This window comes from Lichenostomus cassidix, chromosome 2 (assembly GCF_008360975.1).
Source record: "Lichenostomus cassidix isolate B80296 chromosome 2, HeHo_3.0, whole genome shotgun sequence".
Classification (NCBI taxonomy): Eukaryota; Metazoa; Chordata; class Aves; order Passeriformes; family Meliphagidae; genus Lichenostomus; species Lichenostomus cassidix.
Genome location: NC_139482.1, coordinates 115,128,755 through 115,154,141, shown reverse-complemented (window position 1 = coordinate 115,154,141; position 25,387 = coordinate 115,128,755). Strand labels below are relative to the sequence as shown.

The window sequence follows — 25,387 nt, the reverse complement described above, 5'->3', positions numbered from 1 at the left end:
GAGGCTGAGAGGATTTTGTCACCTCTGGCTCCCCTCCCTCCTGCAGCTGCTCTGTCAGAAACCCTGCCTAGGATGGGATGGTGGGAGAGCCGCTTTGTGCCAGCTCTTCCCATGCATTTTGCCCAAGATAACAGTGTCAATGAGGGAAGCTCTCCCTGCCCTTGCTGTAGCATCCATTAACAAAGCTCACCAATATCTGGAGAGCTCCACCAAGGACTCCTGTACTACATCAGCCACAGACCCCTTCACTCTTCACCTTGCACCCCAGTGGCATCACTGCCACCTTGGACCTGGCAGGGAAACCACAGTATCCCCACAGAAATCTCTACAATCCTCCCTGAGCTCCTGGTTCTGATTTTCCTTGTGACAGTTTTTGTTTGGTACAAGTAGCAGACACACAGACATTTGCGTGCAACCTTATTGCACATTGGTCATCAAAGAGATCAGTGCAGATTTAATTTGCTTTTGCCTGCTCACAGCATATTCTCCCTTACCTCTCAGAAAGAGTGAAGACAAGCATAAAAACCAGCTCCACAATCGTTTGCAGATTATTTCTGTAGTGCAAACAGTAAAGGCTCAGCAAGAAAACCTGATACCACTGCACGCAAATGTTGCTTGGGTCACCAGAGGCATGAGGCCTGAGAAGAGATCTAAAAAGCCACCTCTCCATGAGGAATAAGTGAAGCACATGGCAGAGAAGCATAATTCATTCCAATTTAGTTAAGATTCTCTTGGCACGCGAAGATTCTCTTACAACTGCTTTAGAAAGACTTCATTAAATGGTGTGCAAGGAAGCCCACTCATCCTTTAACTTGTGTACAGTGAAATCCAGTGATAAAAACAGCTTTGCAAATCCCATTCCAAATCCAGGTTAAAAGCAGCCACCTCTGCAATGGTTGTGGTGAAATGCTGCACACATTGGAGTGCTGTTACTGCATAGCGTGATCCCTACTAGCCATCAGCAGCAGAGAAGCCAATCCAAAATCATTAGAGGCTGTTACATAGAAAGGGTGCCAAGAAGAGCTGACAAACATGAGGTATTTAGTAGCACGTACTGAAAACAGGCTGAAAGATATTTTGGAGCTTGCCTCTCATGGCGTCTAGAAAATTGCTGTTTTCCTTTGGATTAAATATAAGTATACAGTAGGCAAGAAATTATGGCAGCTCTTCACATGGCAAGGGAAACTAATAGGGCAATGAAAAGCTTGCTCAATTCAAACACTGAGTGTTAAAGCCAGCAGATGCCTTTTTCTTTTCCTGAATGCTCCTTTTCAGTGCAGTTGTATAGAGCCAGTGACAGGTGCTCCTTGGTAGGAACTGGTACTTGGAAAGCTAGACTTTAGGCCTTTTTAAAAGTACCAGTTTCTGCTAGAAGACCAGTGGACACTGGAAGCATCATCTAGCCACTTCTTGCTGACAGAAAGCAGAAAAGGATGGAAAATCCAGGAATACTGCCTTCTCTCTGCCTGTCCCTGATGCATCCACAAGCTCCCTTACTGAGGCAGCTGTAAGCAAAGCCAAGAAAGCACTAAGGGAGGGCTTTTCAGCACACCTGCATGACCAGGGAGACAGAGAAGCTGTTAGCTTAGAGTATACTAAAGCTTCAGCAATCTACCATCTTAATTTCAGATTTACCCCATCAGCAGAGCAATGTGTGCAGCAGAAGCCTTTCAAGGAGAACACGAAGCTGTAAAGATGGAAATCTTGCCAGCTTAAAACCAGCGTCTGAACTTGCAACTTTGCTAACTGTATTAGTCAGATGAAGTAGCTCCACTGTCGTATCCAGGGATGACCAAAAGAATATTAAAGAAACATGAACAACCACCAACGTGAAGAAGTCAGTGTACTGATTTATGTTGCCATTTCTGTGATGTACCATGCAGTCAGAACAAAAAGCGGCCCCAAGGTCAAGTGGTAGCAAGTTGTGCAGCAAAAGCAATAGCTGTGGCCCTGCCTTGACAGTGGGACTTAATGGGACAATGAGAAGCGAGATCCAAAGCTTGGCATGTGGTTTTCCATGGAAGTGGGAGACAGAGGAGAGAAGGTGGCAGATTTGGTACCTCACAGCAGAGTAGCAGGTTTGCCATCATACAGTGGCAGCCATTGATTGTACTACAACAGGCCAAGATGTAATGAAGATTGTCATGTTCAAGGATGAGCTGGAGCTCTACCCAGGCAGTCCTAATCAGGGTGGTTTGAGTGCTGCATGATTGTTGCTAACATTAGCCTCACAACATCTCTGTGAAGAAGGCAAGTGTCATTCTCCATTCTGAAGATTGGAAACTGCAATTAAAGCAACCGCCTCAGGGAAGCAAACAGAATTAGAAATTGAATCTGGAGTCCTGGTCTGCTGATTCGCCCACGGGTTCACCTTTCAAACTTGGGCGCAGGCACCGTGAAACAGTCAGAGGGCACCTTTTACCTGCAGCCCCAGACACACTCCCTCCGACTCCAGGGACAGCTCCAGCCTAATCAAACAGGCACAAAAGAGCAAACGCTGCTTGCAAAACAAAGCGCATACCCCACTGGTCACTGGAGTGCTACAAGCTGGAATCAATGCGATGATTGTGACAGCTGAGAACAAATTCAGCTATGTTTGACAACTTCCAGAAAATATTGGCAGAGGACAGGGAGTCTGCACTGCCCAGCAGCACCTTTGTGAATTGATTAGCCATATAGCAGATGGCAAGCCTGCTGCAGACTGAGACAGCAGAAGATGGCCAGTCTGGTTGAGAAGAACTTGAAGACTGGAAAGAAAAAGCATGTCCTTACAGTGACAGCCCAAAATGATATTTCAGAAATGTCAGATGCATGGCAGATGAGAAACAGGACTGAGTTTTAACATTTTCTTCAGCTATTTATTACCAGCACCTGTCTGGCTTATGAAGCAAATTTATATAGCTTACTTTCAACCATTCACTTTTGCCTCTTTCCTGCACAAAAAATCCTTAAAGAAAATATTTTTTAAATCTTTTTTTCTTTTAAAATAATCTAAACAGGACTTATGTAAGTCCTTCCAGAATCAACTGATATGTTTGAGATAACTATGCTTTCTCTGAAAGCAGGCATGCCTTGAAAGTTTCATTTTAGGAAAATATATTCTGGACAAAGAGCAAAGGCTTTGCTCTCCTCCTCCTGCCACATATTTTTGGGAGGGGTTTGGCACATGTTTGGGGAAAATTCCTATTTTTTAATGGTTTTAGGAAATGCCTTAGGCTATTCAGAGTCTGCACAGCTGCTCATCAGTAGCCAGCCATGGCTGAAGGAGCAGAAACTATGGTTCAGAAAAATATGCCATCTTTGTCTGGTGCAGAACAATGCCGCTGCAGTGAAATACAATGGCCGTCTCTTATTTTCTACTAGCCCTTAGAAGGGGAAAAAAAAAAAATGAGGAAAAAAATAAAAGGGAAGGATCATGGAGTTTCCTTGCAGGGCCTCTGAGTGGAGGGAGGGAATATCAGCTCTGCACTCACAGATATGCAAATCCTGCTCCAGGCCCAACAATAGCAGAAGCCCTGTGGGAGGAGGAAACCGATGGCACGGCTGCTCCCAACTCCTTTGCCTGCAAAGCCCACAGGTTCCCTGCACTTCCTGAGAACTGGAAGGCCAATGCATCATCCAAGAAGAGCAGAGCTGTAAAAGCTGTGCTTTCAGAGTTGATTGCTCTTTGCCCACGGAGCCATGCACCATCACTGGATGTTTTAAGGCTTACAGTTTGCCTGCCATTCAGTTCATGGGTGCAACTGCCCAGAAGATTGATGAATTCATAGTTAACGTCTCTGTATGGCCCCTTAGGTTAATAAGGCCCACGTATAAAAAGTTGGAACTAAAAGAAAAAATGACTTTCTGTGGCGAGACCCTAATTAACAGTATTTGCATCAACATACTCCAAGCAAACGTTCTAAATGGAGGGATGGGGTTTCTGTTTCTAGTGTAACTACAATTACCAGGATTTCATGAAGTCTCTGATTTCCAGCTATCACTAATACCTAAATTTCTTAAACAAAGACTGAGGGAGGACAAGTAACAGATTGGAAACTACCCGCATTGAGCTGCTGAAACAGAAATAGCTCAAGTGATAAAGTTTTCATGGTTTTACCAGTGTTGACAGCAATCCATAGAAGTTGGAAGTACAAAAACATCCAGTGACATGGGTTTATGCCCTTTTAGAAAATATGTATTTTGCACTATAGTTCCCTATACTAGTAAATGTTTGCTCTTCTGCATCAAATCTGTTATCTAAAACTGCATTGCAGACTGAGCTGGGCCATTCACCTTGCATTCTGAAGGAGGTTTTCCTAAGTCCCATCAAACTTTGATCACAGCAACTGTCAATCTTAGAATTCAATTTCCTTCACACATTCTCCTAAGAACAGCTGACTCAAGCTAGTGATTAGACTAGATGCCTAAAACATCACATCCATGTAAGAAGCCATCTTCAGGTAGCTCCAAGGCATCACTTGAAGACAAAGGGTACAGCAAATTATTTGCATAGCACAGAAGCAATACCTCTAACCAGCACTCTGTCCCACCGAGGAGTCAGAAGTGTTCACAGGCTGGCACCTTCCAAGTGCCCAGGGAACTGTGGAGGCAGCGGCACTGAGAGCCCTCACATCCACCAACACTTCCAGATTCAGAAGTAGCTGAAACGTGTCGTGCAGAACCAACAGAAGTCCTAAATGACCCAAGCAGCTTTGTTCACAAGTCAATGTGAAGCTTAATACTAAAAAGACAACTGAATACCCATCCCTCCCCTCAATCTTAAGCCCTTCTCAAACGAGGAACTGCTCAATGGCAAAGGTCCTCAATAGAAGTGTGCAATTCCAATAAGCAATGCTTCAATATTTGACATCAATACAAAACAAGAGACTGAAGGTGACTGAAAAAACCTGGGACTAGTTTAGGAATTTGTCCACTGTTTCATCAGCAACAGTTTTCAAGATTCACACTTGAACTGGTTCTCCTTTACAGTCCCCTTATTTAAAAATGCATCAGTAGTAGCCTGAGCAGATTTGTTGTTGTTCAGTTCTTTCCCTTGGCAGGATTGCACACCATGCACACAGAACAGGCTGTGTTAGCATGCAGACCACTGCTGTACTTTGACACAGGTACTTTCTTTTTGAAAGCAGCACAGAAAGTAATTTATATTCCTTGATAACCCCATTAACACTTCCATGGCCATTAGGAGGTCCAGCAAAAAATGGTTGGTGGCAAACGAAAGGCTCCTCATCATGAAAGACAGAAAGGGTGCTCCAAATGTGAATCAAGTGCAGAATAGTTTCTGATCTATGCATCTTACTCACATAAGCTTTTATTCATTTAGACACACTTTTAAAACTCCGTAAGAATCTTTGCAATAATTAACATGTAAATACTCTGTCAAATCAAAGAAAAACCTTCATATTTTCATGTAATACATTTCTTGGACATTAGATGGCAATCCCCCCACTTCATTTCTCATGCCACGCGGGCCCATATCCCTTCCAAAAATCAAATGTCACCACCTTTTCAACAGGTGAGGGGTCTGTTTGGCTTCTAGGAAGCAAGGCTGTTCGTAAAGCACAGAGCATGGAAGCTCTCCCACTCCCATGGCATTTGTTCTGTTGCAACAGTTCTCCAGTTTTGCTTTTTCTTTGAGTAGGAAAGGTAGATGAGTAATACCATCATGGAAGATGCTTGTACTATGGGTAATATTCACTCATTTGTCACTTGGACACCCTGCATCATGACTTGGATGTTTCCATGTCAAAAACCTATGGGCAAAAATAGAAGTTACCAAAACTTCCCCCTTTTAACAGAGGAGAAAGGGACTTAGTATGGCATTTAACAATATAATTTCTAGTCTTGCCAATTAAAAAAGAGTTCTCTCAAGGGATATCATTAGTCTGTGTAAATTTTTTCTGGAAATTATAAAACTGAACTTAAAAAAAAAAAAAAAAAAGGCTGTTTGGTACCATACATGGAATACACACAATGGGAAACACCTATTGACTCTTACAGTGGGAATTCTATAAGTAGAAAAAAAAATAAGACACAAGGCATTTAATAACAACAAAAAAACACCTCACGTGAATTAAACAGAGTATGTAACACACCTGCCCAAGTTAATGTGCCTTGGCTTTCAGCCTCTCACTTTTTGTCATGGTCTACGTGTGATGTTTTAGAAAGAGGCAGGAATAACACACCTCATCAACCATTCAGTGATGTCCATGGTAGGGGGAATCCTTCCTGACCTTCATTAACTCCCTATGATCTATTTAAGTGGCAGTACAAGACATCCTGACATCTATTCATTTCAACAGTGTGTGCCTGTGATTCATTCACACAAAATTCACTTCCTAAGCCTTCATTTCTCATCTACTTTCATCATCCATGAAATGTTCTTTTCAAGCCAAGTTCACCCCTTTTCATATATCCCCCTCGGGACCAAATTTCGGCCTTGCAATACTTGCCCATTTGAGCTCCCGTGCAAATTCACAGTTCACATGAGAGTGAGGTTTGCAGCTCTCCAGCATTCCAAAAGCACAGATAATATTAGTCCTAAAGGCAGGGGTCCACCCACAGCTGGCTACTGAAACAGCTAATTTTTCATGTACTCCACTGAAAATCTAACCTTTTATCCTCACTCTGGAGCTGGTTGTGTATGTGTGTGTCAAGGTGACAACACCATGAAAACAGAAGTTCTCAAATGATACATTATCTCGAATATCAAAAGGTCATAAAAGGGTACAAATCGGTAGCTCTCCAGAAGAGACACTGGTTTTTATAAAAAGTGGGTCAGTTTTAGTTTCATGTAGGTTGTTTGACACAGTGGTTTCTGGCATCACAAGCTCTGGTCTACAGGATACCACAGAGCCTTTGTATCCCTTGCTGTCACTACAGCATTGTGTTTTTCTACCCATTAACCAAGGATAAATGACCTAGATATTGTGCCTATTAAAGCCTCATTTTTCTTTTGCCCTTTTGTTCTTTAGTGTACCACATTATCACATGCTGAACACATTTAAAGTATTCTCAGTCTCTCATGCCCCTTTGAAGGAGTAAAGTAGGGATTTTAGCATGCATTTCTGTAGAGTTACTTAGAGTGGAAAATATGAAGGCAATTCAAGGTTTCTCTTCCTGCCTAGTCCCCTGAAGACGATCAGTTCAGCATTTACAGCCACTAATCTATAAAGAATATAGCAGGAAAATGCTATAAAAAAGCCACAAATACAAATACAGAAAATGAACACCAGTTTTGAAGTCCCTAAACACTACATTCTATAATTACATCTCTGCATATCATGGGTCACTTTTATTAAAAGCATCATTACTACAGTTGGCAGCAATTTACATCTTATCTTACATGATAGCAGTTTCCAAAGAAAAAAAAAATAAAAAGACATCACAACAAAGAAAAACAATACATTTACAAAGTCATGTCTGTAAACTTCAAGGCTAGTTTAGAGTTGAGGTAATGCTGTTTAGCTTTGTGGCTAAAGTAACAAAGTCCTTTAATTTAAAAAAGGTACCTGATTTTTTTCTTTTTGTTTATACCAGTGCATTACAAGATCACGAGACGATTAAACTGTAGCTTTATCCTGTAAGAACCTTCTCCGCGGGTTAATTTCCAAAAGGTACTCTTCACATTCAACAGCTGCCTTATTATTGCTGCGTCTCAAGACAGAGACATTCACACTATCATGAAGATTGTCAGAGAGAGAGTGTGTGTGTGGGTGTGTGCGCGCATGTGAGCGGGTGAACTCCCATACAGTCAAAATGAAGCGCGAGTACGATATGTATGGTAAATTTCATCTTGACCTTCACAGAAAAAAAAATTTTAAAAAATTAAATATATAACTTCATCCTTCCTTTAAGCAGCACTTCCTTCTATTAGTGCCACTTGATTACAAATTGCTGCTTAATTCATAATACCAATGGTACCAAAAGAAAAAAATAAAAGCAGAGCATTATGTCAATTTCCTTAAAAAGACATGATCACCTCTCAAATTTCATCTCTCCTAGGGATAATAAATAATGCACTGCACAATACTTAATGACCAAGATACCTTTTGACACATTGTATAACATGACTTGAACTTTTTTTTTTGCTACACTATGTTACAGAACAGCTTATAAAAACTAAGTATGGACATTAACTGTGAGTGTAAACAGTAGGACTACCACTTGTCAAAAGTTTAAAACACTTTAACTGTAACTGGTACTGGTTATTCATCATTTTCATTGTTTTCTATTTCTTCCCCCCCATCAAGTGAGTCTAATTCTTCACCCTGTGCTATTTCATCTTCTAAAACGGAGGAATCTGCAGTTTTATCAAGGCTCTCCTCTGCATCACTGCCTTCGAGATTTTCTTCATCTTTAAAGGCAGCTCCTTCAGTTTTGTCAGTAGCCTTCTCTTCATTGGAGCCCACTGCGTTCTGAAGTCCTGCTAGTGCTGGGAAACCGGGCAGAGTCAATCCTCCCAGTCCTGGAGGTAGAAACATAGATGGATAGAAGAGGCCAGGAGCCATGGTAGACAGCAGGAAAGGATTGAAGGCCAGAGGGTTTGTGGGCAATCCAGTGTTGGTGGTGGTGGTAGTGGTGGCAGTGGCGGTAGTCACCGCAGTAGCAGCACTGACAGATCCATTTGCAGAGTCAGTAGCAGAAACAGTGTCTGTGCTTTTCTCAGAGTCTTTGTTCTCCTCTTCATTTTCATTTTTCTTCTCTTCAGCTTTTGAAGCGCCATCCTCAGTCTCTCCTTGACCGGAAGCAGTAGTGGCATTTCCAGTAGTAGCCGTTATCGGGTTATTCAACAATCCGCTTAGTCCAAACATATTGGGCAATCCTGCCATCCCTGGCAACATCAGAGGCAACATGGCAGCCGGATTTTTAGCGTCCCCCCCAGCAGCAGCAGCTGTTGCTAGCCCTGGCGGAAAGCCCATGAGGCCTGCGAGCTGGAGAGACTGCAGGTTCTGTAGGTTCTGGAGGCTTGTGAGGTCCATTCCAGCAAACAGACTGTTCATTAGTAGTGGGTTGATTCCCGAAGTTGATGCTACAGCAGCAGCTGCTGCAGCTGCTTTGGCAATTTCACTTTTTGGCCTTCTTCCTCTTCTGCTTGCTCCTTCCTCCCTCACAACAGGTCCAGTGAGAAGACGGTCAAACATGGACTCTGGAACAAAACCCTAAAAAGGGAAGGCAAAAGAACAAGCTTTATTCTTGATGTGTTTTTTTAGCTTTCAGCAGTTAACTGATGATAATGGAAGAAACAGAAGGGATTTCAGCATACTCCAAAAGTGGTTTGTTTTTTCACCTGACAAATGGTGACTAGCTTAGTACTGTAGTGGATGGCAGTAGAACTCGTAAAGAAATCTGAAGAAATCAAGATGACAGATTTTTTTACATTTAAACGTAACAGTAAAACAATACATGCTGAAAACTCTGTAGCTTCATTAAAAAAGCCCACCCTGACATGTTGCAGTATGTAACAAGTTTGTATCTTTATAATTTGTACTGAATTTCAGTATAGTAATATCCTATTAAATTGAGTATACTTGCAGAATTTTACCCTTTACTTTCAAACAAGTGTCGTATATAAATAAAAGGCAGAAAACCTATTCCTTTGATACTGCCTGTCACTGAGACAATGAAGTGTATTTCTGTTATGAATATGACAAATATTTTCTTCATAGTTCCTAATGTAAAGATACATGTGCTTTTTAAGAATTGTTACTTATAAGAAGAAAATAATGCAAAATGAATGCTGAAGGCTGTTGTAATTATTGCTGATTTTTCAAGGGTATTTCAATCCCATTCTGCAGCAGCCTCCTATCACCACCTGAACCTGAGCTGGGTAACTCCTACACAGACACTACAATTTTCTCAAAACCAGCTATGAGATAAAGACTTAATAATTAATTTACAAACCCTTCAACTTTTCTGCGCTATAATCTACAGTAAAGTATGGAATGAGAGTTTCACTTACAGACTGTTTAACAATGTCAGTCCAATCTGGAGCAACAGCAAACTCAGGATTTTCTTCCAGCCATCTTGGCAAGTCCTTCATTGGAGGGGCCATAGCTCCACCCATCTAATGCAAAAGACAAGGTTATGACTTTAACAAAAACCCAACAACAAAACTAAGGTAATACTTATATGGACATTTTCTATCTGCACACTTTCATCTCTGAAGGATGGCAGCAAAGACTTTCAATTTACTGTGGAAAACTACATGGAGAGCAGCTAGTGATACCTGAGTTGACAAAATCATGTCTTTAAAAAACAGTAAAAAACAGTGCTGAAGCTTAGGCAGGTCTGGTAATAAAATTTGTATCTAAGGACAAAATGTACTTTATAGGTTCAAAAAATGAGACTTATTCACTCAGGTGATTTATATGAACATATCAGAAGAGCAAAGAAGAAATGAAAGGAACCAGGTGGCACAATCCAGTAAGAAAAATTGCTGGTGCCAAATTAGTTAACTTTTAAAGAGAAAGCTTGGAGTAGAAAACCTGCTTTCCACATGCAAAGACATTATTAAAGGCCTCGACTGAAGTAACTTAATTCTTACCTTCTTTCCATTCCGTTTATTTACAACAGGTACCCTTTCTTCTCCTGTCAAGGTGTTTATATCCAGTTTATTAGGGTTTCGACATCTGTGTCGTTTTTGTTTCGGCTTCTGAAATGGGGAAAACAGCACATCTGCACTCTTCTGGAAAGAAAAGAAATTTATTGCTTTTTAACTTTTCATTTCTTGACAAAAATCACCAATCACGGTACGCCTTCTCACAAAAATTTCAAGAAGGGATCCATTACTTTTCTCTCAGATTATGTGAGAAGAAATTTTTTTTGTATCAGATGAAATTCTGCATAACTTAACAAACACTGTTCTAACATGTTACATACAAATATTAAGAAAGGAAAAGCAAATCAAATACCCCAATGTCACTTGGGTGTGAATAAAATAGGAGTGGTGGATAAAGAGAAGACTTCTGATGAAAACCAAACTACAAAACTGAATTACTATGTCCAATGTGAGGAAATTCAGTCTGATGTCTGTAAAACTAACTTTTGTAGCAATACAACAGAATAACACTTTCAGAATCACATACTTACTGGTACATAACTTGGCATATCTACAGTGTAAGTAGGATGCAATTTAAGCCATTCAACTAGATCCTTGTTTTTCGGGGCATCCTCTCCCACCAGCCTGGTCCCATCCTCTAGATTGATTACAGGGATGCGAGTGTCTGGGTCTAACTGACCAGGAGATGGAATGTTCCTTGCTGGCAGGGCTTCCATATCTTCTTCAAAAGCTTTGGTCACTTCTGCATCCTCCTGAAAACAATCACATCTGTCTTAGTCTTCATTTCACAGAACAGCTGGAGAAATAATTTCAGGGACTGACTGAAGTGAAATCTTCAAGATTTTGCATACACAAGAGTTAATTGTGTTTAAATATTCATACTACATAAAGCATCGTCGCATTAGGGAATTTTGTAAATTTAGCATCCTTGAACAATAAAGAACATGCTGCTAAAGGAAAAGCAATTTTTGTGCATTTCCAGTAAATGTCCTCCAAGCTCCTCCAAGACCCTCCCTTTTTAAAACATCAAGAAAGACATACTTAAGCCTCAAAACGTATGTTGTTAGAAATATATTATCTTTTGTAAAAAAAAAGCCAGGAAGTGATTTTGAAAGTACAAGCAATCTAAAACTCAGCTACCATTTGCTAGAGTAAAATCTTGATGTGCACAGTTTGGTTCAAAAAGAATTATCAGCTCTAAACAAAGAAAAACCTGGTTGGGCAAAAACTGTATATTTCTATTAGGGAGGGTGTAATAAGACTTGAAACACATTCAGGAAGTACCACAGACAGAAGAACAAATATGAGACGAAAAGGAAAAAGGTTGTGGTCTTACTACAGTCAGCGATGTCCGTTTGTTGCTCATAAATAACAGATCAAGCCCTTCTACATTTTTCCTCCTTCCTCTCCTCCTCTTCATGGGTGGTTCTCCATCTATTAAAGAGCCATTTAGTAGATGCCTTGTGGGTGTGCGTGAAAGACCTGCTTGCAGCAGCTCCATTTGAGTTTTAAAGGCATCAGACACAGGTGTGGAGACATTAGGCAAGATAAACTTTGAAGTAACAGATGAAAAATTTGAGGTAGAACTTGTTGCCTCTCGTGAGGCCTTTGATAAATCTACAACCTTTTCTTGTCCATTTTCTGAGACCACCTGAGACTCACGTAACTGGGCAACCATTTCCATAAGATTTCTCCTCTTGGCAGCTCTCTCAGCCTCAATTTCAATCTTTCTTCGTCTCCTCCTCCTCTGACGTGGAACTGATAAATTGAGTGCATCTTCCTAATAAAAAGGAGCATTTCCAAACATTAGCAAAGCTCTGTTTGCTATAAAACTCTAAACATGTAACTCTGAAAACAAAGTCTTCCTTTTATTCAAAGAAACACTTTTACATTTTCCTATTTTATTTATACTGTTTTATTTTCTATTATGCAAGAGAAACTCATGCAAGATAAAATGTTTTATGTAAAAAAGAGAAAGATGGAGCCTTGCCTTTGATAACTGAGGAGAAGCAGTGAGATCTTCACTGCCACTGACACTGGCTTGACCAACCATGGAGAGCTCTGCAAAGCTCCTTTTTTGCAGAGGGCTGTCCACAGCTGTTGGAGTGTACCCAGGTATGAGCCCCTGGAAATCAAACATCTGGCGCCTATTTACTGGCCACTTCCCTTTCAGCACTGCTTCACAGATGTTGTCTAATCGGTTGATCATTACTCGGTCCTGCATAAAGGAAAAGTATGTAATGAACCTTCAGTGTAAACATCACCTTTTAAACTCAAATGAGTCTTATGACACAGTTCAGTTTCCAGAGCTTAAGGAATACATTCAAAAACAACTATTCTTGCATGTTAGGATAAACTGATCACCTTACAAGAAAAGCTAACACACAGTTTTGTAGAATAAAACATCGTTAGTATTTAAAAGCTGCATTTATATTTTGAGGGGAAGGAGAAAAGACAAACCAAGTTTTCTGTATGACAATGTACTAATTGAAAAATTTAATAGAAACTCATTATTGTTTTACAAAACTTCAGTAGTTAGCAAAATCAACAGTTAGGAAGGAAAAATAAACACATCTGCAATCAGTATCTTAAAGCTGCAGTTCTCAAGATCCAAGAGGCTGGATCTGCAATTCTGTCCTAGGAAGTGGATCCTCATTAGCGTCACTATTAATAAAGTTCAACATTATGAAACGGGCACCAACCTAGGGACATCTAATGAATGTCAATTTTCATTCCACGCCCATTATCACTTCAAATTTCACTGAAGCGTGTACACTAAAAATCTCTAATTATGTTTATTAGTCTACTTATGCTGAACCTATACAGATGAAGGATTTTCTGTTCTACTTTCACACTATGACTGGAATAAGATTTTAGCCCATGTTTCCAAAATACTCGCTGAAAGCAGAGAAGATGAGCATTATTTGATTTTTTCTTCCATTTCAGTATTCAAGCACATTGTACACTAGCCTGCCTGAAGTAGTAGAAACTTCAGAACGATAAGAAATACTGCTGGTTAGGGAATATGAGCATCAGTTAGCTTCCTGAACAGCAAAACAGTGCAAAAGCCACTAGCAAATCTCAGCAGCTGCAACAGACTGCTTGCTTTCCCCAGAAATAAGCCTATTAAGAGCAAGGTCCTCCAGCCCTGCTACCCCTTCCCCCCCTGCCACAACCAGATGGCCCTGTTATGGTGATTAGTAAGCTTAAGACTATTACTACTTTATTTTTCTCTCTCCCCCTACTGAAAAGGGGAGTACTAAATTAAGTATGGATTTATTACAAGGTTACGGTTTATATTTTAAAAAACATTTTTATATTAGATAATTTTCTGCATTGTTACCAAAATAAGATACAGCTTTATCCTGTCTAAAACTGCTGCTTATGTTTGCAGGATACCTTAATACAATTACATCTGTCAACATTACATAATGGCTTAGATCATGTAGGTCACCAAAACTCTTCCCTATGATCCCCTCACCCCAAAATAAAAAGGTGATCTTAGAAAGTCTCTGCTCTCAATTCTGCAGATTGCTCTGCAAACCAAATTCCTAATTCAAAACTGTATAGTGGTGTGAGAGATGGGATTTTGCTGACATACAGTTATGGACCCTATGGAGAACTCATGTCTGCCAGCAGTCTATTGTTTTACTAAATGACACTATTTTACAAAAAAAGCAATTTCTTTCATTTCCAGTGCTAGTTTGTATGAGCTTGAAGAAAAAAAGTGCTATTCCACAAATCATTCACAGAAAAGTTCTATTACCTGCCAGAAATGCAGTATCACACAAAGCTTGCTGTTACTTTGCAAGCACATTTCCCGTATTTTACTTGAATTAAAAGAGACACATGTCTTTTGACCCCTAACCAACCTTAGGCCAGAAGGAGAAGGCAAATGTTCTCTCATGAAGTAGCTGAACCACAGAGGGATCCCCATCTTCCATGTAGAATCCATCACGTGTTTCATCCCTTGCAGTACTCATAGAGGCATTGCTTTCTTCATCAAAATTCTTACCCTGAGAAACTGCTCCTGCTGAATAACAATCATGACCAGGCATTAACATCCAGTGTCTACCCAGCTAGATAGACTAAGGCAACCAGGCTTGACACAACATTTCTAACTCTAGCTTTTGTTCAGTAATTACTACAGCAGAGCCCCAGCCTTCCGCATTTGGCACAGAGACCATGCTTATTGGCTCAGTGAGCCAATCCTGGAAATCACCCCTGGTGGGGGAATACCCCGCTGATGCTGAATGGTTCTTATGAAAGCTTATTTAGCCACCTGATTCGTGGAAGGGCAGAGGAACTGCTACATGTAGCTCATCCTATACCCCATACCCCATAATGGCACCGTGTGTGCCACTTACCAGCTGGCACAAGCTACAACAGTTGTGGGGCTTGTGCTAAGCTCACAGAACTGATCTGACCAATGCCTTACCTTCAGGTTGGGAGGATTCTTCTGATTTATCATCATCTTCCAGTTTCTCCTCTTCATCTTCTTCTGAACCTTTCTCAGAAATAGATTTTGGATCTACATCTGTACTCATTTCTATGTCTTTCAATTCACATTTAACAGAGCCAGGCTCAGCCTCAGCATCACAGTCTGGTTTAGTGTCCTTATCTGCAGTATCTGTCTCCTCTTTGATTTCAGACTTTTCTTTGGCTGCTGGATTTTCAGACCCTTCAACTTTAGACTCTGTTTGTTCTGTAGCCTTTTCTTCTTGTACTGGTGTGGATGGGACAATTGGTGGTGTTTGACTGCAGCCAGCACCCAGAGGGTTTACAGAAGAGACAGTATTTGCATTACCTGTCCCTCTGTTTTGAGCAAAGTTTTTATGAGCCTCAAGAAAAGAGAGTTCAGGATCATTCAGAATGTGATAATCTGTCCTACTGACTCCATGTTTAGCAGCACCAATCAGTAAGTCTTTATCATGTTTACCACACTCCCACCACTCTGGCAGGTCCAGACTTGGCTGGCAAAGTTTTAGCCTCTCTCCCAGCTGTGGGTGATGGAGAACCTGTTCCCGGATCTTGCGCAGCAGCTCGATACGATATAAAGTTCTAGAAGCGCGCTCCTCTGTGATCGGCTCAATCAGTGTGGAAAGATCAGGAGGTTCTGCAAGGACACCGAGTTGTATTGCTTAGCATGGATTGAATGCACACCCATTTCAAAATCATTACACCTGGGCATGAAGCTTTAACAGTCCCACTGTCTCATAATATTCATGTTGACTTCCACAGTCAGTTAAAACTTACCATCATCTGGTTTGACTGGCATTCGGCACACTCGTCTACACATATTCACAAAGCCATTAAAATACTTTTCCAAGCTTTCATCGGACTTTTTGTCAAGCCTGGCAAATGCTCTGAACTGATTCCACTCAAACTGCTGTTTTACAGGATCGAAAATAACTCCAAAAGTAGACACCACACGATAAAAATCAGCTTCTTCTCTTCTTGTCCATCTAGTCAAGGAAGAAGCAAGAGAAGTGAGGCCACTGGATAAATTAGAGTCCAAACACCGTTCAGAAACCCCCAGCCACCCTTAGTTTATTCTTTCAAAACAAAAGAGCGGTACAGGTGACAAGCAAGCTCAAATAAGATTTAAACAAAGATAACACCCAGAAACTCACTTTTGTCGTTTTTCAGTTATTATAGCTTCCCTTTCTGCCTCCAGTGCCCTCACTTCTTCTCGAGGCCGACGTCTCCTGCGGTCAGTCTTCATTAGTGCCTCTTGCCTCATTTGTTGCCTTTTATAGCTGCGCTGATAGGCAGTAATGAGGCGACGCAGACGGGTAGTCAGGGTTGAAGTGTTGGGCCAGTAGAGTTGCCCTAACTCAGCATTGCTTTCACTGTGCTTGTCTAGAGAACAGAGAAGTATTTGCACTGCAAAACCAACACTAAACATTTCAAAGATTCAATGGCTATAACTGGATTCCTGTTTTATCAGATAAAAACTTGTGCCTCTAATACTGGTGCATAATGAATTAGAAACAGGATAACTATTGGTAGGAGATAAAAAACAGAATCAAACCATCTAGCTCTAAGAACTCAGAAATGCTTGTGAAGCATTTAGAGATAACCATCGAGCATTATTATTCGATGTTATAAATGCAAACATATTATGAACACTGCAAGTATTTAAATTAATGCAATGCATCTTTAAATACATTACTAAGAAGATCATTCTGACTCTGAGGAAACACCTATGCTTATCATTTCCCACTTTATTATTCTCACTTAAACTTGGCAATTTTCCTCCATACTGAGGAAACAACGTATTTGTAACTTCCAAGATTATCTCAGCAAAACCATCAACGGCTGCATTATGAAACATCCGGTCTTTATCATCACAGTTTCTACTATGTAATTAGAAATCCAGAGAACCATAATGTGGATTATTCAAAGACAGTATGTAATTGTTTTGAAAAATGTGAAGCATGAAGAGATTTGGCAGCAAAAAGCTTACTGTGGTATTGCCCCAAAACACCTCCTAGCCCCTCACTTGGTAAAATAAACAGTCCACCTTTCACTAAACGATCCCTTTCTGCCTTTTTAATTCCTTTGCTATGGTCTTACTTGGATGTAATTCTGTGGACTCCTCTTTGTCTTCTGGAGGTGAGTTTGCAAATTCCTTGGGGAAAAGACAGAAGTTATTTTAGTTTTCAGTTTTGACCATATGTCATGATTTGAGGAGAAAAATATGTCATCTCTCAAACACAGCAGCAAACAATCTTTGGAAGGTATGCTTATCTGGTAGCTCTCAAACTTAAAAAACACTAATTAAAAGAAATATGGAGAATCAATTATAATTGTACATATTTGTAATTACAGAAAATTGGGAGTTCTTACATCAATTTCATCCTTGAAAGGAGTTCTGGTTGGCTTATATTCTGGATCTTCATCCTCTCTGTCAAATTCACCCCTATAAAATATTTTAAAAATATTTTCAAGAAAAATACTGGTTCTGAGAGAGGGACGATTTTCTGGACAAAAGCAAAAAAGCTACAAAAGCCATCAGTATGGTGTATCAAGTTACACATTTATATTTCATGCTCAACTGTGTAAACAATTCTATGTACTTTGTACATCATATGATCACTTCATATCCTCAGGCAACAAGTAAGTATAATATGACATATGAACCCATGCCAACATATACAATGCTGATAAAGTTTATTAATTTTTTCATGTCCTCCTTACCCATCACCGCCATCTGCTAACATGTCTGTCCCTCTCTGTTCAGCAGCTATGGCCTTTGCATCAGGCATGCCAACCCGTTCCAGAAAGCACAGTGTTGGATCAGCTCTCATAGAATTGTACTTCTCATAACCTGCATGCACAGTGGGAGACAAATGTTTTTTTAAAAACTATGACTAGCTATGAATAGAGCTGGTCTAGGCAGTAGATGTAAAATTTTCTGGATTCACGGATTTATTTTTAAATAAAACAAAGGAGCTGTCACCATGCTAGAAACATTTAATTAATGCAAAAAAATTGTTCATGCTGGTAAATTCCAACAGAAACATTTTCCCATCAATAACATTAACACATATCAGATAGTGAAGAAAGCATGAAATTTCATGTCGTTATAAAGTAAAAACCTTTCACAAGTGAAAAACTTCTTTAAGTTCCCTATATGACTTTCACAGTGGTTCTTGACATTCAATACTCACCAGTGGAAACACGCAGATGCAAATGGAAGTGCACACAGACACACACACACACACTTATTTTCTATAGCTCCAGCCCTGCTGGAACCCTCAATATAGGCAGCAAAAATGCTGTATACATGGGTTATACGTAAGGCCAACGAACCTGTCTTATTAGGTTTAGGATGATGCATGTCAGTAAGATGACACTGTTCCCTCTATGGTTTTCAAACTGCTGTTTGCTTTTTTACTGCCCAAGTTGACTAGATGGAAAATGGCAGATCCCAACAGTGCACTGCAGGAAAATGATTTTTAGACTAGACTTGCCTCAGCTGAGCCCACAACACAGAGCTGCTGTACATAGGCAGAACAGCACAATTCAATTAGGATTTGTACTACAACACACTGCTCCTAACTGCTGTAGAGCCTCAAGCCAAACTGTAATCATGAAAGGTTTTATAAGCCATCATTCTCCCCTTTAGTCAGGCTGGGCTGCTGAGAATACCTCTGCGACCTCCAGAGAATTGGGATTATAATCAGGAATCGCTCACTGTATATATCATGCCAGCTCTGCATCCCCAGCCTTTCAAAGTTAACAAGGCTGCATCCCACTCAAGGGAGCCGGGAGTTCTCAACACTGACATTTGTGAAATATTGCTTGGAACAAAGCCCAGGAGGCACTTGTACAGATTAATAGCAGAGGTTAAGCCCACCGTCCACTTTGACACTGGTTGGCAGAGTTAGCAAGTGAAGCAGTGCTGGAAGCAAAGTTTATGGAGATCTATCTTACTATTTGGCTATTATTTAAACAAATATGGCTTTGTTTTATTTACAGCCAAGAAAGTAATGTTTTCTTCTCAAATGTTCTGCAAACATTTAAAAACAGCATCTGATATTTACAGCTCATATTAGGTTTTTAATGCAGGCAAGAAAAAAGGGAGATGCAAGCCAACAGTTCTTTGGAACAATACTTGTTAATATTATGACTGAACAGTCCTACACACTGAAAGCTTTACAACTGAGTTTTGTTCAGAGTGAGACATCACTTACCGTGTTTAAATACTCCAATTAAAAGGGATTTATCTGCCTCCTTATCCCACCAGTCTGCAGGAACTTCGGCATGGAATGGCTCAGGTATCCATACATCTACTTCACTGTGAAGACAGCATTATATACATTCTCAAAGGTATTACTGGACAAAGATTAAAAAAAAACAAAGAACAAACAAACAAAAAAAAAAAAACCAACCCAAAAAAACCCAAATGGTTTATGCTGTTCTATAAATATAAATTTTGAGGTGGAGAATCCCTCCAAAACCCAACACAGAAACCGAAATACCCTAAAAAATAATTAGGATGGTTAAACAAACAAACAACAAAAAACAATTAATCAACCAAAAAACCCACAACAAAAAATACCCGAACGTTAGGCTATTTTGGGAGTTGAATGGTTATCTAAATATGATTAATTTAAGGTCTTAGTATGTTTTTAATTTTTTAAATTGAGATAGAATAATCCCTCAATATTAGCAGAACTGCAAATCCACTTCTGTCATCTCCCACATCGTTTCCTCCCCCAAGAAAATTACCCACTGCCCTTGATAAAATAATAAGACTGCTTGAGAATAGACATATAAGAGATAAAGTGTGACCACCTTTAAATGCTGCATTATTATAGTACGTGTACTTTACAAAAGCCAGTGTCATAAAGCAAAAAATAAACCTGCACTTGCACTAACCTTGAGTCAGCACCCTCTAAGATCTTGTCTGCTTGGTCCCCTATAACTTCTTGTCGTAGATAGTAGAGCATGCGGACACGCAGCAGGACCCTGGAGAGGAAGGCAGAGGGGGGAAAAAGTTCTTAACTTCAGGACTGTTTGCCAACAGTGGCTTTTGGCAGCTGCTGCTGTTCATCCATCATCCTGCCAAGGCTGATTAGCCATGCTGTATGGTAGGCTTGAAGCGTGACAGATGGTGGCACATAATCACCTCTGTGTGGTGCTTTCTGCTGGCTTCCAACAGGCCTGCCTGGCAACTGCTTACACTGCACAGAGAGGGACCCAGCTCAGCCCGGCCCCGGCGCATTTCATTTAGTTCTACCTAGTGCAGCTTGTGAAGTTTAGACACGTACTCTACCACTGCCTCTGAAGTATTGAAGCAAGTTTGTAAACAACTGAGCAGATGGCTTTCAGTAACTGTTCTGCTTCATTATCTCATAAAATTTCCTCAGCTGCTGCCTTAATACCATTTTTGGAAGCACATCAGAAGTTGTAGGAATAAACGAGATATAAAATCTGGTTTTACTACCTTACAATAAACCCTCAATATGGAATGTCAGGTTTTTCAGATTATACAACTTTTTGCTTCTGAGAATGGGGGGAAAAATAATCCCCCATCTCCCTTGGGAGATATTAACTATTTTTATTCTTTATAGTTCAAACTGCTATTTAATTTTACCTATGCACAACCTAACAGTTACAAGGAAGTGAAAAATCATTGTTGCCAAGTTTATTTTTTCCCATTTCTGCAATACTGCATTTTTGGAAGTACTGTCAGGTGTTGTGGTCACACTCGAAGCTGGCAGAAGAGAGAATGGCAGACTGGCTTTTCAAGGAGACTAGAAAAGAGGTCATTTCTGTAAAAAAAAGTATCTACCTGAAAATAACCCTGCTCTCCTATGTTTACCCAATTCAGGGCACCCCCTGCTGCCTAGTTCATGAAGTAAAACCAGTACCAGCTAAAATGGGGATTATTTAGCCTCCCCTCTCACTGTACGCAAATCCATCACGGCAACTGTTGAATTGCTGCTGCTCCTGGAACAGCAAGGGTGACCAGGGAAGCAGTAATATGATCACCCACTTGCATGAAAAATTTAGACCACCACGAGTTTTGAGAGCTCCTTGTTAGAAATCAGATGCAACTGGAGCAATACCCAGTGTCACACATGTTATTCAATCAAACCTCACAAGAGCAGGGATTTGAATGAAGGTCATGTCTGCAATTCAAAACATGTAAGACATGCTTCTTTTTGTATGTACAGTAACTGGGACCAGTAAGGTGTCCCTGCTCCCTGTGTAGCTATGTAAATAAGCTGTTGAGGGTCTCTATCATCTTAGAATTAAGCAATAACAGCTGTTACATCAAGCCAAAGAGGAGAAACACGAAATAAAACCCAAGATAAACCAAAAACCAGAGGCTCTTTGCACCTTTCAGGAGTCCTGTGCATTAAACCAGCATACATGGTACTTAAGGAAAGGACACCTACTCTTACAAAGCCAATTTCTAGTGGTACCTTTTGAAGGAAATTATTTGGATTATTAACTGGCTCCACCTCTGTTTGATTTTACCTGTGCTAAAAACATGTGGCTTCTACAATTCACTTAGTCCTGGTGAATCTGGGAAGTGAAGGAAAAAGATAGCAACTGAAAACATTCTTACACATTTACCGGTCTTCCCAGTCCTTGTAATTGTTCTATTGTATTATTAATGAAGCAGTATTTAAAAAATGTATTTAAGTCTGATCTGCAAACTGATATAGCAGCTAATGAAGACATGTTACCTGGGACATTAAAATAATGTTAAAGGAAAGAATTTTATTACTTTAGGAGCAAGTGAAATGTAATAATAGACCTAAGTAACAGTTCAGAAAAAAATCAGAAAGCGGTTTACTTGGAAGTGCACTCACTAACATAATTCTCTAAGAATCTGTTGTCATCAGCTAAGAATTAAGCTTGGTTAGCATCTGGAAATAGCTAATAAACCCCTTAAATGCCTTTCCTCCTTCACATCACACCCCCTATTGACAGCCCACAGGTACTTTTCAAATCAATAATTTCTTTCCACTGAATAATATTAATGAGACACAATACATAATCAAACCACAAAAGTAATGATGATCTTTCAGTAACACTGCATTACAACTGTATGATATATATCCTCAATGAAGAGTAGAAATCTGAAAACAAAACCAAACACCCCAAAATCCCAAAAGCAATCAACCACATCCCCAGTGCTAAACACCAAGGTATTTTTGGGACAAGGATCAGTGTCTATAATGGAGAATATAGTAAGCAAACTGAGATGGCATCACAGCAACCTGACATAAAAATAAATAAGATATTAGAAAACAAAAGCCAGAAAATATGTAAGAAAGGCTCTTAAAGGCATTCATGCAACAATAAAACATTATATACAATGACCCTTATCCTCAAAGGCTTTTGGTCTAGAACATATTTGGAATTTCAAAAATCAAATCAGGACAAATCAGTTCAGGTAAAAGAGTTTGGTGAGAAATTTCATCTCAAAGGAGAAAGAATAAGTATTCTGTATGATGTGGAGAGCAAGAGAGGAAAGGAAAAAAAGAAAGAACAGAAAAGAAACATCCACACACAGGTGAACTACTACATGAAACTCCGAAAACTAAGAACTGGACATATGAGTTTAACATCTAAGGAGCAGAGCTTTAAATACCAGCCTGAGGGACCCCACAAGGAGGCAAGAAACAAACAGCTTTTATTTAAAGATAGCCAATTTGCAAACAAAATAGATGTAGTGTAGAAATATGGTCTTTATACGGAAAAAAAGATAACCTCATCTGACTCCATTCTCATTTAATAAGTAGAGAATAATTTTCTTCAGAACTGTGCTGATCTGTCATAAAGAGCTTACAGAAGTATCTAGATATCTGTTAAGATGATTATCCCCAAATTAAAAAGTAATAATGGCCTTTACATCCTATTAAATGCCCCTGTGTTCTATTAAATATATCCAAATGAAGCTGTGGACCTTTCTAAAGCATGTAGTTAAAAAAAAATCCCAAACCTCTAAATGAAACATTTATTAGTACTCACTTATTACAGTGATGTTTGAGATGTTTCCTATAGCTGTCTTCTTGAAATAATACATCTGGATTACAGGTTGTGAGCCAATCAGCATCTTGCAGCATTGGCTGTGAACTCTGGGCTTTTACTTTCTTCCCTTTTCTCCCTCTGGGCACTGGCGCAGACAGACCTAGACAAATCCCCAATATTTCTTACACAATCTGAATAGAAAAACTCTCACCCCAAACAACATTACAAACATACATTTAAAGCTAAGTATCACTGCTATATTCATTACTTTGTGGGCAACACAACCATGAAAAACTGAACAGCAACATAACTCAGTACAGAAAATTGCAAGTAACAAAACCAAGCAAAACTTTAATGCAAATTTAGGTGTGAAGATTTCAAAAATTCAGAGTGCTAGCCAGAAAATGGTGTTATATAAATATTTCTTGTAAAAACTCGCTTGAATCTAAATGGCCGTAAGGAAACAAGCTTTCTGATTTATAGCAATTTAAAAGAGATTAACTCCAGCAGTAGGTGCCAGTGAAAAACCATGCTGGAATATTTGTTTAAAATTGATTTAAGGAAAAGAGCACTGCATTCTACAAAGTGTCTGAGGGTGACTTCCCCTTTAAGTACAGACCAAGTCAAAGCCCACCTTACTCATAAAATCTGACAAGATCCTACAACATGTCAGAATGGCTATGGTTTAAACCAAATACATAGCATGACTGAACCAATTCTTTCCTATTTACTAGCATCATTATTTGATTGTGGTAGACATACCGGAATGATTAACCAAAGCTCGAGTTTGCCCATCTGCAGTTGGAGTGATCAGATCCCAGATGAAACTTTTGATATTTTCATCCCCTTTGTAATGATTAAGACAATACACCAGGATAGTCCGGCAGATGGTTTCCACATCTTGCTCTGTGAGCTGACGTTTATAGCGCCCATGTGAGAGGATGTCAGTCCACCGACCCCAGCTATAAGAAAAATATGTTCAGTACAACCAGCCAGGGTACTGGTATTTTAATTTGTGACTTTCAGTTTAACTCCTGGTATCAAGCAAGTTGGGACCTCCTGTGTTAGCACTAATACATTTTTCATTTGCAGGTTACATGAGGGAATCCAACCTCCAGCACCAAAAAGTTAAGAATGTTTGTTTTACAGAACAGGCAGTAAGTTCACTGCTCGTAAAGCTGCAATTGAACTACACTCAAATTAATAAAGTACATATGTTTAACTCTAAAGGTCCCAGTAAGCTACAAATAGGAAACTCAACCAATTCTTACAATCATGGGATTTGCAGAAACATTCCTATTTTGATCCAGAAACTTATTACTAGCAGTTGTTGTACACTACTTTCTAAAATAAAGACAGTCATTCTAAAGGCCACCATATTAGAAGTCAACTAAAGCTACTTGCTTGCAAAGAGATAAAATTCAAATTGGCACACTCAATTGGAAAAATATCAAGCAACAAATATCTGAATTTAAGTAGTGCCAAAATACCAGAATCTATGTTGAGAAAGTCTAGATTGACTGTTGATTTCAAAACCATTTTTTTCTTTACAAATCCACTATTACTCTCATGAACACTTAGAAAAGAGAGGTTAAAACTCATTAACTCAAGAATTCTTTACACTGAGAAAGCAGAAACAAATATTCTGTCATTACAAACCCACTTATCTTACCAGTGAGCTCATAGCCATCTGTGAGACACTCAGACACTTTAAACTATATAACACATATATAAGCAATTTATATATATAGCAACCAAAAAAAATCCGACTGGCATGTATAAACATTATACAGTATGATATTATGTGAATGTGTCCAAGAGAAGGGTGAGTTATTTACTATAATATAATTAATTTTTAGATCTTTAGCCACAATGAGTATATTTCATCTTTATATCTTACCCATAAACCAACAAGTTCTTCTCCACCCTGAAACATTCACTTCTTGCATAACCTTGTGATTTGTCCTGAGGCCTACGGGGCTTTGTGCTAGGCTTTTCTTCAGAATCGCTTTCCAGATCTGAAAACTCCATCAGTTCATCCTCTTTGACTGCACTGTAGAGTCTGGTTTGCTTCCTTACTCTTGGTGTATCAATAACTAGGTTGTTCTAAAATGAAAGGGAAAATGTGTAAATGTAGGGGGTGGAGGGGAATCTTCAATTTAATTGTACTAGAAACAGTCAAAAAGCTCTTACCCTTCCATTTAGAGCATCAATATCCAGCTCAGCTTTCTTGGCCCACTTCTGCCAAAAATTAGGGTCATCCAAAGAAATGTCTGTCCTGTTCCCAGATGCAACAAAACTAGCCTAGTAAAAGTAAAAACATGA

The 25,387-nt window shown here is 39.6% G+C and overlaps 1 protein-coding gene across 6 annotated transcripts in view; it reads right to left on the bottom strand.

Annotated features, from left to right (window-relative positions):
* Positions 1-7,275: 7,275 nt before the first annotated feature.
* Positions 7,276-25,387, bottom strand: part of CHD7 (chromodomain helicase DNA binding protein 7) — a 131,407-nt gene continuing 113,295 nt past the window's right edge. For 3 of the 6 annotated variants that reach the window (XM_085052904.1, XM_085052903.1, XM_085052902.1), the window contains 19 exons: positions 25,256-25,366; positions 24,963-25,168; positions 23,825-24,024; positions 23,063-23,222; positions 19,952-20,041; positions 19,264-19,367; positions 17,765-17,894; positions 17,414-17,486; positions 17,141-17,195; positions 16,195-16,423; positions 15,818-16,026; positions 15,000-15,677; positions 14,434-14,594; positions 12,552-12,779; positions 11,898-12,341; positions 11,092-11,313; positions 10,547-10,687; positions 9,962-10,066; positions 7,276-9,161 (listed from right to left, as the gene is read on the bottom strand). In XM_085052904.1, coding sequence (XP_084909030.1) covers positions 8,208-9,161; positions 9,962-10,066; positions 10,547-10,687; positions 11,092-11,313; positions 11,898-12,341; positions 12,552-12,779; positions 14,434-14,594; positions 15,000-15,677; positions 15,818-16,026; positions 16,195-16,423; positions 17,141-17,195; positions 17,414-17,486; positions 17,765-17,894; positions 19,264-19,367; positions 19,952-20,041; positions 23,063-23,222; positions 23,825-24,024; positions 24,963-25,168; positions 25,256-25,366 — 4,500 coding nt within the window. In that variant the 3' untranslated portion in view covers positions 7,276-8,207. The remainder of the gene's footprint in view (positions 9,162-9,961; positions 10,067-10,546; positions 10,688-11,091; positions 11,314-11,897; positions 12,342-12,551; positions 12,780-14,433; positions 14,595-14,999; positions 15,678-15,817; positions 16,027-16,194; positions 16,424-17,140; positions 17,196-17,413; positions 17,487-17,764; positions 17,895-19,263; positions 19,368-19,951; positions 20,042-23,062; positions 23,223-23,824; positions 24,025-24,962; positions 25,169-25,255; positions 25,367-25,387) is intronic. The other 3 variants (XM_085052906.1, XM_085052907.1, XM_085052905.1) reach the window with 3 other exon arrangements.